This window comes from Chroicocephalus ridibundus, chromosome 23, assembly GCF_963924245.1.
Source record: "Chroicocephalus ridibundus chromosome 23, bChrRid1.1, whole genome shotgun sequence".
Lineage (NCBI taxonomy): Eukaryota > Metazoa > Chordata > Aves > Charadriiformes > Laridae > Chroicocephalus > Chroicocephalus ridibundus.
In genome coordinates, this window is record NC_086306.1 from 1,845,405 (window position 1) to 1,859,851 (window position 14,447).

The following is a 14,447-nucleotide window of genomic DNA, read 5'->3' on the forward strand; positions in this document are numbered from 1 at the left end:
CTGAGGCAGGTCCGAGGTGAAGCCGGGAAGTCAGTCTGCGGGTCAGGATTGGGTCCGAGGCGATGGGGCAGGGAGACCAGCGCTCCCAACCCGGCTCAGACAGGGACTGAAGCCCTTGATCTGAGCTTCAGTGGGGTCTGGGCCATGGGTCTAAGTCAAGGCCCCCCATGAGGCTGGTCAAGGCCATCAGGGCTTATTAGTGCGCTCGGGGGCCCTGACGAGGTGGGTGCTGCTCTGTGCAGGGTCGGGGAGCCTAGACCTGCTCCAGTGCTGGCCCTGTGCTGCCACCTCTGGCCCAGAGGCTGGGCACGGGACCCCCTTGCCTGAGAGCTGGCCTGAGGGGGCAGGCTGGGGGCACAGGACATGCTGGTGGGGCGCAGGACGAGGGTTTTTAAGTAAAATAGTCACAAACAGGGAATTCCTTCAAGAAAGGCTGTATTTTCCTGAGTTGCAATTCAGCTGAGGGGAGATCCGCACGGGAAGTGCCACCAACCCCCCCCTGTACCCACAGCTTCGAGACCAGTGGGGTGACTTCGCCGAAGGGCTTCTGGGGCGATTCGGGGTGGCAGCGCCTGTGTCACCCCAGCCCCTCCAGCACGGCAAGGGTCATCTTAAACACACCCACGCCTGCCACCCCCGGGATCCGTACCATGTCCTGCCCGGCGGCTCAGTGCTGGGGCTCAGCATCCCCGGGGCAGCTGCCCCTCGTGTCACCTTTGAGATCCTTTGGTCCCATCTCCCAGAAGAGCCGTGGGACCGGTCCCCACGCAGCTGCCTGCCTCTCACTCCCCAGTAATCCCCAGTGGAGTGTCAGGACGGGAAGTGGAAGAAGCGGGTGATCCTGTTGCTGCTGTGGGCGCCGCGCAGCCCTCCTCGCCGCTGCACCGGCAGCGAGTTCCCCAGTTCCTCCTCCAACATCTGGAGGAGAGACGCAGCGCTGCCACGGCCCGTGCCCCACGCCGCAGGGTCTTGCGGCGAGGAGAGCAGCCCTCCATCATATCCCGCGAAGTTGGGCCAAGACGGGGAGGGAATGATTGGGCCTGCAGGACCACTCACCTCCTTGCGGGCAGCCAGCCGTTGCTTCCACTCGCTGAGCTCCATGGCATGCTCCTGGTCCAGCCGCTCCAGCTGCCTCCTCTCCTGCTCTGCCAAGAGGGTCATCTTCTCGCTCTGGGAGAGGGGAGGTGGAAACGGGAAGGAAGGTGCTCGAGGAGAGGTAGCAGGGGTGCGGGAAGCCCCCCGGGGTGGACGGTTTTGCGGTGGTCCCCGGTACCTGCATCTGCTCCAGCTCTGCCAGGCTCTCAGCCTGCTGCTGCTGCAGCTGCTGCAGCTGCTGCGCCTGCTGCTCCTGCTGCTGCTGCGCCTCCGCTCGCTGCCGCCTCTCCTCCTGCTGCGCGAACTGCGGTGGGGGACAGCCTGCGTCACCCTCCCTTTCCCCAAAAGCCATCGCTTACAGCTTTTTGGAGACTGTGCTGGGGAACCTCGTTGGCCCCAGACCTCGTTGGCCCCCTTGTACCTGCTTGGCCCTCTCCCTCTGCTTGGCCCCATTGGCCTCCTGGATCTTCAGGTTGTCCTTGAAGAGGGCCAGGCGGGTTTTGGCATCGCAGCGCTGGCTTTTCAGCAGCTGAGCCCGCTCCTGCGCCTGCTGACTCCTCAGATCCTCCAGCAAGAGCTGGTGGAAGCGGTTCATCCTCTCCGTCTCCTGGGAAGGGCAGGAGGATGAGCCAGGAGAGGGGTCGGGAGCACCTAGGGCTGGGGGACCATCACCGGTGGTTCCCACCTCACCTTCTCGTGGCGTTTGCGGAGCTGCTGCCTCTGCAGCGCATGCTGCTCCTTCACCTGCTGCCTGAAGAGCTGGTACTTCTCCTGCAGGTGCCCTTGCTCCATGCTCCACACCACCGACTCGCGGGCTGCCGGGCAAGACCGCAGCACCGTGACCACCTCCAAAAACCCCCAGCCAGACCCCCTGCTCCCCTCCCCAAGAACCTTCCATCCTCATCCTCCTCCCAGCCCGGTGCACCTCTCCTGAGGCTATGGATCTTGCTGATGCACTCCCAGTCGATGGACGTCATCTTCTTCTTGTGCTCCTGGACGACCCTCTGCAGGGCTGCGTTGAGTTCCTCCTGCTGCTGCTGCAGGAACCGCTGCTCCTGCCATGAGCAATGGAGGAGCTTGATCCCAGCACCCAGGGAAGATGGTCCCCAGGCTCCTGGTGGCACGGCTGGGGGAGCCAGCACTGCCCCGGCCCCTCACCTCTCTCCTATCACCCTTCAGCTCCTGCATCCTCCTCCCGCAGTCCTTCTCCTGGAGGGCCTTGAGGCGTTTGGCCTCGTCTCGCAGCCTCACCGTGTACTCGAGCTCCTGACGTTCCTTCAGCTGCTGGTAGCGCCGCTCCGAGCTCTCCACCTCCCGGTCGTAAAACTCCTTCTTGCTCTGCCATGCAGATATGGTTAACGGGGGCTGCAGGGACCAGAAGAAGTGGCCACCGAAGCAACCAAACCCCCCCTAGACCCTGGTATCTCCCATGGTGAGACCCCAGCACCCCCTTGCATATGTCCCTCTCTGACCATATCACTGCACCAAGGGACGATGGTCTGGTTACCATCATCTCCTGCTCGATGTGACGAAACATCTGCTCCCGCTGCTGGTGAAACTTCTGCTCCAGCTGGCTCTGAGCTCGCTGCTCTTCCTTCTGCAGCACCCGCAGCTCGCGGAGCTCCTGGCGCCTAAAGGTTTGGGGAATCAGGTGAGAGGGGGCCCAAAGGACCTCCCTCTGGAGGCACCTCTCTCTCCCAGGATGGCAAACGTGTAGGTCACTAAAGGAAGGGAGCAGCTCAGCCCTGGTGCAACATCAAGGAGAAGACTTTCTCCAGCAAGAAGGAAGATGGGACACCTGTTGGTCCGTGGTGGCCGTGCTCCCAAACTCAGCCCGTGTTGCTGCCCCTCCATCTCCCCCTTCATCCTTTCCTACTCTCCATGGGTGACATGAGAGCTTATGGGAGAAGATCTTCCCCTCTTCTTTCCTTAAGCCGGCTGCTGGACACACCAGATATGGGGCTGGGCAGCGTTTTGGCTCCTCATGTGTCCCTCCTGCACAGCCCTGAGGGTGCAGGGAGGGGCTTGCTCGCGCTCTCCTGCTGGAGTAGACACCAGCCAGGGAGGCAGATTGGGTTTCCCAAGCCTGGAGGTCAAGCTTTGCACAGAGCCCCATAGACCCATCCTTCCCTCCCGCACCCTCTCCCCCTTTTGCCCCTGGTCCTCCTTGTCCAGGAATGGGTGGGAGATTCCCGGTGGCCCCTCCACTGCCAGCATCACTCACCGAGCCGAGCGCACCATCTCATCCCTTGCCCCAGCCCTGTCGACGGTCCTGGAAGTCGTCACGCTCACCTCCTCCCCGTCCACAACAAACCTCCGAGTTTTCTTGACCGTCCTTTGGAGCGAGGCAGGTTCCTGCGACCAGGAGCAACGGTTTGAGCTCAGACAGCCCAAAACTACATAAACCCAACATGGAAGCCCATGCCGGGGGGGGCAGCTTCACGTGGCCGTGTTACCTGCAAGCTTCTCACCTGCTGGGCTTCCCCGGCAGAGGGGAAAGGCTGCGCTGCTGCCGGGAGGACACTTGGACCTTGTACACATGCAGGATTTTCCACAGGGAATGGCTCTTCTCCTTGCTGTGATGTGATGGGTGGGTCTGGTGCGTTCCCTACTTCCCACGCTGCCCGCGCCTGGGAAGAGCTGCGGACAAGGGCGCTGTCAAAGTTCACAGACTTTGTGGCCTGTGGATGTCCACCGAGGGCCTCCTGGGGCTCACACACTGCTCCGTGACACTCCAAGCCACCCATCTCCTCTCCGGGTCCATCCCTTGATGGTCCTTCAGGAGCTGGAGCAACCTGCACCGTGTCTTCTCCAAGCTCTCCATCATTTCCATCTTGTCCTTTCCAGACATTCCCATGAGCAGCTTCTGGCTGGTTGTCTCTGAGGTTATTTCCTGCTTTCTCTTCTGTTTCTTCTTCAACAGGCTCCGGGATCTCCATGGGGGATGAATCCTCTGCTGAATTTTGAGCCTCCTCATTTGCAGGTCCCTTTCCTGCGCATGGTGCAGAGGCCACCACCTCTGGTTCCTCTCCTGCCAGCATCACTTTCCCCGGCCTGGTTGCATCTCCAACTGGGTTATGGTCTCCAATCAAACACCCTTTTACAACATCCTCTTCCAATTTCACTTCTGCTGGCACCAGGGCTTCCTCGGGAGAAGTTTCCACCCCAGTTTCAGTGTTAACGGTGGCTTCCTCCTCATTCCTCCCCACCTCCTGCTCAACCAGGTCCAGGGCGTCAGCGATGGGCTCGCAGGCGGCTGAGTGTCTCCCCTCGTTGTTCCTCTCTCCGGCCTCTCCCGGACCAGCTGGGGGCTCCTGCCACCCCTTGAGAACGTCTGACACCACCACTACCTCCTCTGTCACACTGGGCATCAGCGATTCTTCACCCCGTGGCACCCTCTCCTCCACCAGCTCAGTCTCCCCAAGCTCTCCAGCTCCCTCCGGTCCCATGGGTCCCCTCCCTGCTCCATCACCATCCTTCCCAAGGCCATCTTCAGCCCCGGTGGAGCCAACCTCAATCTGCTCAGTCTCCCCAGGCTCTCCAGCTCCCTCAGGTCCCATGGGTCCCCTCCCTGCTCCATCGCCATCCTTCCCAAGGCCATCTTCAGCCCCTGTGGAGCTAACCTCAACCTTCACCTCTAGCAAGGACCGGGTAACCCGGTGCTGATGCTCTGCCAGTGACTTGAAGCTCTGGGTTTTGGTCCCCATGGTCCACAGGTCCAGGGCTGCCACCAGCTGCCCCACGGCCGAGCCTCTGCACCAGTCCCTGTCCGTGGGTGCAGGCAGGGCCAGCGAGTTACAGGTATGGTCTCTGCTTGACTCCTTTCTTGTATCGCTTTTGGGGGTCAAAACGGGGCTTGGTTGGGCTCCAAGCTGTCCCTCCGTGGGTGTTTTGGCCACCGGTGATGCGTCAGCATGTTGGCTTTCCTCCTGGGGCTCTGCCTTGGGTCCAACCTGCTCTGCCTTCAGCTCTTGTGGTTCAGCAATGTCTCCTGCCCGCTGTGGTCCCAAGGGGAGCTCAGGCACGTTGCAGGGGCTCCCCAGATGGCTGGTCTCCTCCTCTCGACACCCTTGAACTTCTCCTCCTGCCTCTGCTGGGACTGATGTCCCTTGAGGAACATCCAATGCCGTAATCTCCAACCTGTTCGGCTCTGCCCCGTGCTGCTCCTTAGCTGTTTCTTGGGACTTCATCCCTCCAAAAAACGACCTGCGCCGCATCAGCTTCAGAAGCTCAGACGACCTCTTCGCGGGGAGCCTCAGGGAGCCCACGGGCTCAGGTGAGGACCTCCTCCTCATTTGCTTCAAAAAGTCGGATGCTTTCTTGGTCCTGGGCTCATCCACCACCTGGGTGTTGGATGGGATGCCCGGCTCCTTGCTGGCTCTCCCCACTGGGTCTGGGGGCTGGTGCTCCAGGGGATCCCCTGGGGTTGGGGGACAGGAGGACTCTCCACGTTCCTGCCCAGGCTGTGGGGTGGACAACAGGGGAAGAGGTGAGGCTCAACGAGCTCATGGAAAGGGTTAGAGGGATCTTGCACCCCAGACGGCCACTACTCACGCACCAAGGGGACCAGACCTTCCTCCTCATCCTCTTCCTCCAGCACGTCGGCTCGAGCTTCGGCCACCAGCTCCCGGAGCGGTCGCTTGTCGGAAATGCCCGCCACAAAGGGGTGCTGGGTGGGAGCGAGGGAGGTGAGCGGGGCCAGCACCAGGGATGGGTCCCACCACCCCGGGCAAGTGCCAATGGGTGCTACCAACCTGCAGGAGCTGGCTGGCCGACCACCGTGCCTCGGGGCTCTTCTCCAAGGATTTCCTCAGGAAGTCCTTGAAGTCTTCAGACCTGCGGGATGGTCCCTGTGAGCAAGGGGCCAGAAGCTCCCCGTCATCCTCCACTGTGGGCCCCACAGACCTTGGGGTGATGCCAGGGACACCCAGGCTCTGCTAACACCTTGGCAGGAGGTCCCCACCCCGGTGCTGCCCACCAGTGTCACCTTCTGTGGGCAAAGGTGGTGTGGTGGGAAACCCGTGGTGCCACCTCTGGAGCTGGGCTTGGAGGAATCACAACCAGCATCACTTATGGTCCAAGAGCCCACCCCAGCTGCCCAGACATGGCTTCGAGCAGGAGCTGCCCCATGGCACAACTTCTCCCACCGTCACCAACACTGGAGCGACTGCTCCACGACGGGGACTCACCACCTCTTGGGGTGACGCAAGGTGGGCGGCTGGGACTTGGCGATCTTCAGCAGCACCCGGAGGGGGTTCAGCTCGTGGTAGGGGGGCTCCATCTCGGCCATCTCGATCAACGTGATGCCCAGTGACCAGATGTCAGCCTTGTAGCCGTAGGGGCTCTCCTTGGACGTCTCGCACTGCACCACCTCTGGGGCCATCCTGCGCATGGGAGAGGGGAAGAGGTCCAGCCTGTCCCGGGCTGGGATCTCACCCTGGAGCCAAACCCAGGTGCCATCTCCTTCGGAGACAACCCCACAGGCAGAAGAGGTGAGAGCCAACCCCAACTCTTCCAACGCTGCCCCAGCCCGGCTTGCACCCCATGTGTCCTCTCCATCCTACTGAGAAGCCAACCCTGGAGCTGACCTTGGCTGGAAGAGGAAAGATCTGGTTTCTTGAGGTGCTCCTGATGTCGAGGAGCTGGTTGCGAGGCTCCGCAGGAGGAGCAGGACACCTGGGCCCCCCCGCCCCATCCCGCCTGCCTGCGCGCTCAAATCCCACCATCCCCAGGGATTCCCGCCCCACACCTACCAGTACGGGGTGCCGATGAAGGACACCCGGCGCTGGACGGTGCTGGAGTTTTTGGCCGAGACGCCAAAATCGGCTGCAGAGCAGGAAGAGGCGGTTAGAGACGATCCTCGGGGCGAAGCATCCCCCGGGATCCTCCCTCCCCGGCCTCCCTCCGCCCCACGGGGCCCCGATTTCCCCGGGACTCACCCAGCTTGACGTCCCCGTCGAGGGTGAGCAGGACGTTGCCAGCCTTCACGTCCCTGTGGATGATCTTGCAGCCGTGCAGGTACTGCAGCGCCAGCAGCAGCTGCTTGCAAGCCGCCCGGATCTGCTCCTCCGTCAGCCCTTTCTCCAGCTCTGCCATTAGCGCAAACGAACCCCGCCGCTAACGATGCCTCCTGCCCGGCACCCCCCCGCCTCCCCAGCACACCCGGGGGGTACCCGGAGGAAGATGCCCCCCACAACCCGTCCTCCCTCCTGAAGATGCTGCGCAAGCCCGGGACTCCTTTCCACGCCGCAAAATTTGACAATCTCATCCCAAATCCTCCGATGGCCTCTCACCGGCCAGAAAAACACATTTATTTACCCAAAATCGCTGCATCCACGGCCCCTCCGGCACAAAACTCCACCAGGATCTGCAGGGAGAGGTTTCCCACCCCGCTCTGAAAAACGGGTCCCCTCCAGACCGAGACACCCCCCCCCAGCCACCAGGACGGCGGTGGGACCCCGGTGCGTGCCCTGGGGGTTGGGGGGGGGGGGGGTGGGAGACCAGCACCCTCCGCAGCTCACCCAGAGCCGCCCGTTCCAGTAGAGCGCGTCCAGCAGCTTGGTGATGTTGGGGTGGTCGCAGCAAGCCAAGATCTCGATCTCCACCACGTAGTCCTCCAGCTCCTCCTCGCTCGGGGTCTCGATCACCTTGGCGGCCGCCAGCGCCCCCGTCACCTTGTTCTGCGCCTGGGGAAGGGGGGGGGGGGGGGGGCGATTTTTGGCGAGGGGGAAGCTTGGACCCGTCGCATCCCGCCCAGGACGCTCGGCGCCACCAAGTCAAATGCTGGGGACGGACATGGGGACCCCACCGTCACCAGAGGCAGGAAGGAGAGGGCTGGAGCTGATGTCACCGTGCCACCCTGTGCGTGGGTGCCAGAGCATCCGCTGTATCCCAAAACCCTGTGCGTGGGTCCCAGAACATCCTGCTGTTATCCCAAAACCCTCTGTGTGGGTCCCAGAGCATCCGCTGTATCCAAAAACCCTGTGCGTGGGTTCCAGAGCATCCTGCTGTTATCCCAAAACCCTCTGCGTGGGTCCTGGAGCATCCCACTGCATCCCAAACCCCTCTGTGTGGGTCCCAGAGCATTGCGCTCCATCCCAAAACCCTTTGTAGAGGTCCTGGAAGCATCCCACTGTATCCCAAAACCCTCTGCGTGGGTCCCAGAGCATCCCACTGTATCCCAAAACCCTCTGCGTGGGTCACAGAGCATCCCACTGTATCCCAAAACTCTCTGTGTGGGTCCCACAGCATCCCGCTGTATCCCCAAAACCCTCTAGGGTGGGTGTCAGAGCATCCTGCTGTTATCCCAAAACCCTCTGCATGGGTTCTGGAGCATCCCGCTGCATCCCAAATCCCTCCGTGTGGGTCCCAGAGCATCCTGCTGTGTCCCAAAACCCTGTGCATGGGTCCCGGAACATCCCACTGTATCCCAAAACCCTGTGTGTGGGTCCCAGAGCACCCCGCTGTTATCCCCAAACCCTCTAGGGTGGGTGCCGGAGTGTCCCACTGTATCCCAAAACCTTCTGCTCCCGATGTGGCCATGCCACCCTGTGTGTGTCCCAGAGCATCCCGCTGTTATCCCAAAACCCTCTGCGTGGGTTCCGGAGCATCCCGCTGCATCCCAAACCCCTCTGTGTGGGTCCCAGAGCATTGCGCTCCATCCCAAAACCCTTTGTGGAGGTCCTGGAAGCATCCCACTGTATCCCAAAACCCTCTGCGTGGGTCCCAGAGCATCCCGCTGTATCCCCAAACCCTCTAGGGTGGGTGTCAGAGCATCCTGCTGTATCCCAAAACCCTGTGTGTGTGTCCCAGAGCATCCTGCTGTTATCCCAAAACCCTCTGCATGGGTTCTGGAGCATCCCGCTGCATCCCAAACCCCTCCGTGTGGGTCCCAGAGCATCCTGCTGTGTCCCAAAACCCTGTGCATGGGTCCCGGAACATCCCACTGTATCCCAAAACTCTGTGTGTGGGTCCCAGAGCACCCCGCTGTTATCCCAAAACCCTCTAGGGTGGGTGCTGGAGTGTCCCACTGTATCCCAAAACCTTCTGCTCCCGATGTGACCATGCCACCCTATGTGTGTGTCCCAGAGCAACCCGCTGTTATCCCAAAACCCTCTGCGTGGGTCCTGGAGCATCCCGCTGCATCCCAAACCCCTCTGTGTGGGTCCCAGAGCATTGCGCTCCATCCCAAAACCCTTCGTGGAGGTCCTGGAAGCATCCCACCGTATCCCAAAACCCTCTGGCAAGCTACATCCCCCTACGGATGCAACGTGGCTCCCGTGGGCGCAGCCGCAGCGAGCATCGGCGCGGGGGGCTCAGCAAACACACACCCCCCCACCCCCCCCCAGGGACCTTTTGGTGGTGAAACCCCATCCCATGAGCGACGCCGAGGCATTCGGCTGCCCCAAAAACGCCGCAGAGAGAAGATGGGACGGGTTTGGCCAGCGAAAGCCCAGCCGGGCTCGGGGCCCATCACTACCGCGTGCCGCCGGCCCCGGTGCCGGAAGGCGGCTGCTGCCGCGGGGCTGACGAGCGGCGAATTTGGGTTTCCTGTCGCGCTGGGGCTCTGCACCGCGTTTCAGAGAAAAAAACATCCCCGTCTCAACCCTTGGGCGCCAACCCAGGGGCAAACACCCGTCGGCAAACGGGCCGGCACCGGGAGCCGGTGGCTCTCCCCGAGCCGAAGGTCAGGGATGGGCTTGAGCCAGCCCCAGGCGAGGACCCCGCCATCCTCTGCTAGAAATTTTGGGGCTGGTTAGCGGCTTTTTAGCTTCTTGCCCGCCGGAAGCTGCACGATGATGGAGGCAGCACCAATAAACGAATAAATAAATAAATGAAAGCACTTGTAAAGCCCCGGGGGCGCCGGCGGGGTGGGGTTTTTTTTGGGGGGGGAGGCGCGTTGGGTTTCCTACCTTAAAGACCTTGCCGAAGGCGCCGTCGCCCAGCTCGCCCAGCACCAGCCAGGCTTCCTCGGGGTCCACGTCCCGCCTGACGTGCTCGTACCGCCTCGGCGACGGCTTCTTCTTTTCCGAAAAGCCAAAAAGCCGGCGGAGAAAAGCCATGGGGTCACCTCCATGCAGAGCTAAAGGGGGCGGCCGGGCTGGAGCTCCTCCACCTTCGCGGCCCCTCGGCTTCTTCTTCCTCCTCCTCCTCCTCCTCCTCCTCCGTGGGCAGGAAGGGGCTGAGCGCTGCCCCGCACCGCGCAGGATGTGCCGCGAGGTGAAGGTGCCACGAAACGAAGAAGATGCTTTTGCATCTTCCTCCCGCCTTCGCGGCGGGGAGGGGGGGTGTTGCGGGATGGGAGAAAGGGTCCCGTTCCCCCCTACCCCCCCCAGTCAAGGTGCTGCCCGCACCCCCTGCCAAAACCACCTGGGGGGGGGGGGGTATGGGGGGGGAGAGGGGGTCCCCTCGGCAGATGTATGGTCCTTTCCAGACCTGGGTGCTCCTATAGGTGCCCGGCGCCGTGAATTGCCCCCGCGCTCAGGGCCCAGCACCAAGAGGCTCCGCTGGGCTTAAACAGGTCCCACGGTGAGGGGGGGGGGGGCCCAGGCGAGGTCATTAAGCTTTATTAGTAGTGCCCCCCACTAATTAACTCTCCCCGGAAAGACCCCGCTGGCACCGGAGGGTTGGGGGGAAAGTGCGGCTGGCACCTCGTTTTGCAGCCCCTCTTCGTGGGGGGCACCCAAAGCCGCCCCCCCCCAAAACACACACACCCCCCCCCCCCGGCACCCAGGGTGCTGCAGCGGCACCCAAAAGCATCCGGCTGCTCCCCGAAACCAAGGTGGTTTTTAACCTCCTAAATAATAACACACACCGCCCCCCCCCCCCCCCCCGCGCCGGTGTGGGCGCAGCATCCCCCAGGTGCTGGGGGGGGGGGGGTGGGGGGGTGGCGGGGGGGGGGTCTCAGCTCACGTGCGCTCCCCGAGGAGGCTGTTTTCCCGGTGATTACAGCGGTTAATCACGGGGTAATTAACTCCGGGGAGCGGGTTTGCGGCTTTATGTTCATCATGGAGAGCGTCAGGCTCCGGCGCAGAGCTGGGGGGGGGGGGGGAGGACGGGGGGGGGGGGGGGGGGGGGGGGGGTGTGTGTCCGTCCCAGCACCCGACGGATTAGCCCACGGGAGGAGGGTGCTGGGGCTTCCCGCGACCCCCAGAGCAGCCCCCCCCCCCCCCCCCCCAAAAAAAGCCCCCCGGGATAACGAACCCTCTGGCCGCAGGTTGTGCCCCCAAGGGATGCGGGTGCCCCCCCCCGGCACCGTCCCCAGCAGCCGGGCTTTCGGGTTTTGGCTCTTTTCTCTCCTTCTCCTTTTCCATTTCCTCCAGCTCCTTCTTCTTTTCCTCCTTTCCCCTTCTCCTTCCCCTTCTTCCCCTTCCCCTTCTCCTTCCCCTTCTCCTTCCCCTTCTCCTTCCCCTTCTCCTTCCCCTTCTCCTTCCCCTTTTCCTTCCTTCCCCTTCTCCTTCTCCTTCTTCTCCTTCTCCCCTTCTCCTTCTCCCCCTTCTTCTTCTTCCCCTTCTCCTTCCCCTTCTTCTCCTTCCCCTTCTCCTTCCCCTTCTCCTTCTCCTCCTTCTTCCCCTTCTCCTTCCCCTTCTTCTCCTTCCCCTTCTCCTTCCCCTTCTCCTTCTCCTCCTTCTTCCCCTTCTCCTTCCCCTTCTTCTCCTTCCCCTTCTCCTTCCCCTTCTCCTTCTCCTCCTTCTTCCCCTTCTCCTTCCCCTTCTTCTCCTTTTCCTTTTCCTTCCCTTTTTCCTTCCCCCTTTCCTTCCCCTTCTCCTTCTCCCCCTTCTCCCCCTTCTCCTTCTTTTCCTTCCCCTTCCCCTTTTCCTTCCCCTTCCCCTTTTCCTTCCCCTTCCCCTTGTTTTCCTTCCCCTTGTTTTCCTTCCCCTTCTTTCCCTTTCTCCTTCTTCCTTCCCCCTTTCTCCCTCCTTCTCCTTTTCTTTTTCCTTCTTTACTTTTTTCTCCTTTTCCTCCATCTCCTTCTCCCCCCTTCCTTTCCCTTTTCTCCTCTTTCCCTTTTCTCCTCTTTCCCTTTTCCTTCCCCCCCCCGTCCTTCTCCCTTTCGGGCAGCGGGGGCTGAGCCCCGACGCCTTTCAGCGCACCGATGGCCGCCGTCACCCCAGCACCACCTTTCAACCTCGGTAATTCCCCTTTTCCTCCAGCAGCTCTTCCACGGGATTCAAAAAAATATTCCACACCCCCCCCCCCCCCGCCCCCGGCTCCTTGGGAAGCAGCTTTTCCTCCCATCGGAGCGAAGCCCCCAGGGGCCACATCCCCCCCCCGCCAGGGTGCTCATCTCCCCCCCCAGGACCCCGAAATTCCGTTTAGTCCCATCCGGATGGACCACGCACGCAGCCGCCGGGTGCAAGGGGAAACTGAGGCAGGGCCCCCCCCCAGCTCCCGACCCCCCCCCCCATTCTGCTCGAATAGAAACCGGATCCGGGAAGAGAAACCCAAGTGGGGTTTTTTTTTTATTGTGTTGTTTTGGGGTTTTTTTCTCTTTTTCATTAAATCTCATTATTATTAAGTAGAAGGCGGGCGCGTTCCTGGAACGAAAGGGTTAATGTCACCCTCGGAGTCCTTCACCTCCCTTTCTAGCCCTGGGTGGGGGGGACAGGGGCCAGCTGCCCCCCCCCCCCCGACCTCCCCCCACTTCTGCTTTCTCCAGCTCTTGGCCCAAAATGAGTCACCGGGGGATTTTCCTTTGTTTTTTGGGGCTCTTTCACAAGCCGGGGAGGGGATTCTCAGGGGGCTGCTACGGGGTCGAGCACCCATGGGTGCTCTCCGGCAGAGCCCGGTCCGGCCCCAATTGTTCCCCACTTATGGATGGCTTCGGTCCCTTGGGACTGGGGTGCCCGAGCTGGGGACAAGGGACAGTGTCCCTGGAAAGTGGTACCCAGCAGCGGAGAGATGCTGGGGGCTCCGTCCCCGTTGGCAGGACGATGCCCAGCCCTTGGGGACACCGGTGGCTCTGTCCCCACTGTCAGGATGGTGCCCGGCCCTGGGGACACCGGTGGCTCTGTCCCCGTTGGCAGGACGATGCCCAGCCCTTGGGGACACCAGTGGCTCTGTCCCCGTTGGCAGGACGATGCCCAGCCCTGGGGACACCAGTTGCTCTGTCCCCACTGTCAGGACGATGCCCAGCCCTTGGGGACACCAGTGGCTCCGTCCCCGTTGGCAGGACGATGCCCAGCCCTTGGGGACACCGGTGGCTCCGTCCCCGTTGGCAGGACGATGCCCAGCCCTGGGGACACCGATGGCTCTGTCCCCGTTGGCAGGATGGTGCCCAGCCCTTGGGGACACCAGTTGCTCTGTCCCCGTTGGCAGGACAATGCCCAGCCCTTGGGGACACCGGTGGCTCCGTCCCCATTGGCAGGACGGTGCCCAGCCCTTGGGACACCGATGGCTCCGTCCCCGTTGGCAGGACGATGCCCAGCCCTTGGGGACACCAGTGGCTCCGTCCCCGTTGGCAGGACGATGCCCAGCCCTTGGGGACACCAGTGGCTCCGTCCCCGTTGGCAGGACGATGCCCAGCCCTTGGGGACACCGGTGGCTCCGTCCCCGTTGGCAGGACAGTGCCCAGCCCTTGGGGACACCGGTGGCTCCGTCCCCGTTGGCAGGACGATGCCCAGCCCTTGGGGACACCGATGGCTCTGTCCCCATTGGCAGGATGATGCCCAGCCCTTGGGGACACCAGTGGCTCCGTCCCCGTTGGCAGGACGATGCCCAGCCCTTGGGGACACCGGTGGCTCCGTCCCCGTTGGCAGGACGATGCCCAGCCCTTGGGGACACCGGTGGCTCCGTCCCCGTTGGCAGGACGATGCCCAGCCCTGGGGACACCGGTGGCTCCGTCCCCGTTGGCAGGACGATGCCCAGCCCTTGGGGACACCGATGGCTCCGTCCCCGTTGGCAGGACGATGCCCAGCCCTTGGGGACACCGGTGGCTCTGTCCCCATTGGCAGGACAGTGCCCAGCCCTTGGGGACACCGATGGCTCCGTCCCCGTTGGCAGGACGATGCCCAGCCCTTGGGGACACCGGTGGCTCCGTCCCCGTTGGCAGGACGATGCCCAGCCCTGGGGACACCAGTGGCTCCGTCCCCGTTGGCAGGACGATGCCCAGCCCTTGGGGACACCAGTGGCTCCGTCCCCGTTGGCAGGACGATGCCCAGCCCTGGGGACACCGATGGCTCTGTCCCCGTTGGCAGGATGGTGCCCAGCCCTGGGGACACCGGTGGCTCTGTCCCCGTTGGCAGGACGATGCCCAGCCCTTGGGGACACCGGTGGCTCCGTCCCCGTTGGCAGGACGATGCCCAGCCCTTGGGGACACCGGTGGCTCTGTCCCCGTTGGCAGGACAGTGCCC

General features: G+C 62.7%; 1 protein-coding gene across 1 annotated transcript; it reads right to left on the reverse strand.

Moving 5' to 3' along the window:
- Window positions 1-449: 449 nt before the first annotated feature.
- On the reverse strand, window positions 450-10,368 carry LOC134526698 (serine/threonine-protein kinase 10-like). Its single transcript, XM_063358824.1, has 18 exons — window positions 10,008-10,368; window positions 7,617-7,781; window positions 7,414-7,462; window positions 7,035-7,184; window positions 6,849-6,921; window positions 6,285-6,479; window positions 5,850-5,931; window positions 5,654-5,764; window positions 3,567-5,558; window positions 3,320-3,450; window positions 2,603-2,726; window positions 2,254-2,433; window positions 2,021-2,150; window positions 1,786-1,910; window positions 1,517-1,702; window positions 1,274-1,399; window positions 1,057-1,170; window positions 450-918 (listed from the first exon to the last, which is right to left on the reverse strand). The coding sequence occupies exons 1-18, from the start codon at window positions 10,155-10,157 to the stop codon at window positions 811-813; spliced, it is 4,191 nt and encodes a 1,396-aa protein (XP_063214894.1). The 5' UTR covers window positions 10,158-10,368; the 3' UTR covers window positions 450-810.
- Window positions 10,369-14,447: the final 4,079 nt, after the last annotated feature.

Excerpts from the sequence above, each read along its gene's own strand:
- LOC134526698 (XM_063358824.1), bottom strand. The coding sequence starts at position 10,157 with ATGGCTTTTCTCCGCCGGCTTTTTGGCTTTTCGGAAAAGAAGAAGCCG. Across the intron at positions 7,782-10,007 it reads CCTTCGGCAAGGTCTTTAAG|GCGCAGAACAAGGTGACGGG; the intron begins GTAGGAAACCCA and ends CCCCTTCCCCAG. Across the intron at positions 1,911-2,020 it reads GATCCATAGCCTCAGGAGAG|CCCGCGAGTCGGTGGTGTGG; the intron begins GTGCACCGGGCT and ends CTTGCCCGGCAG.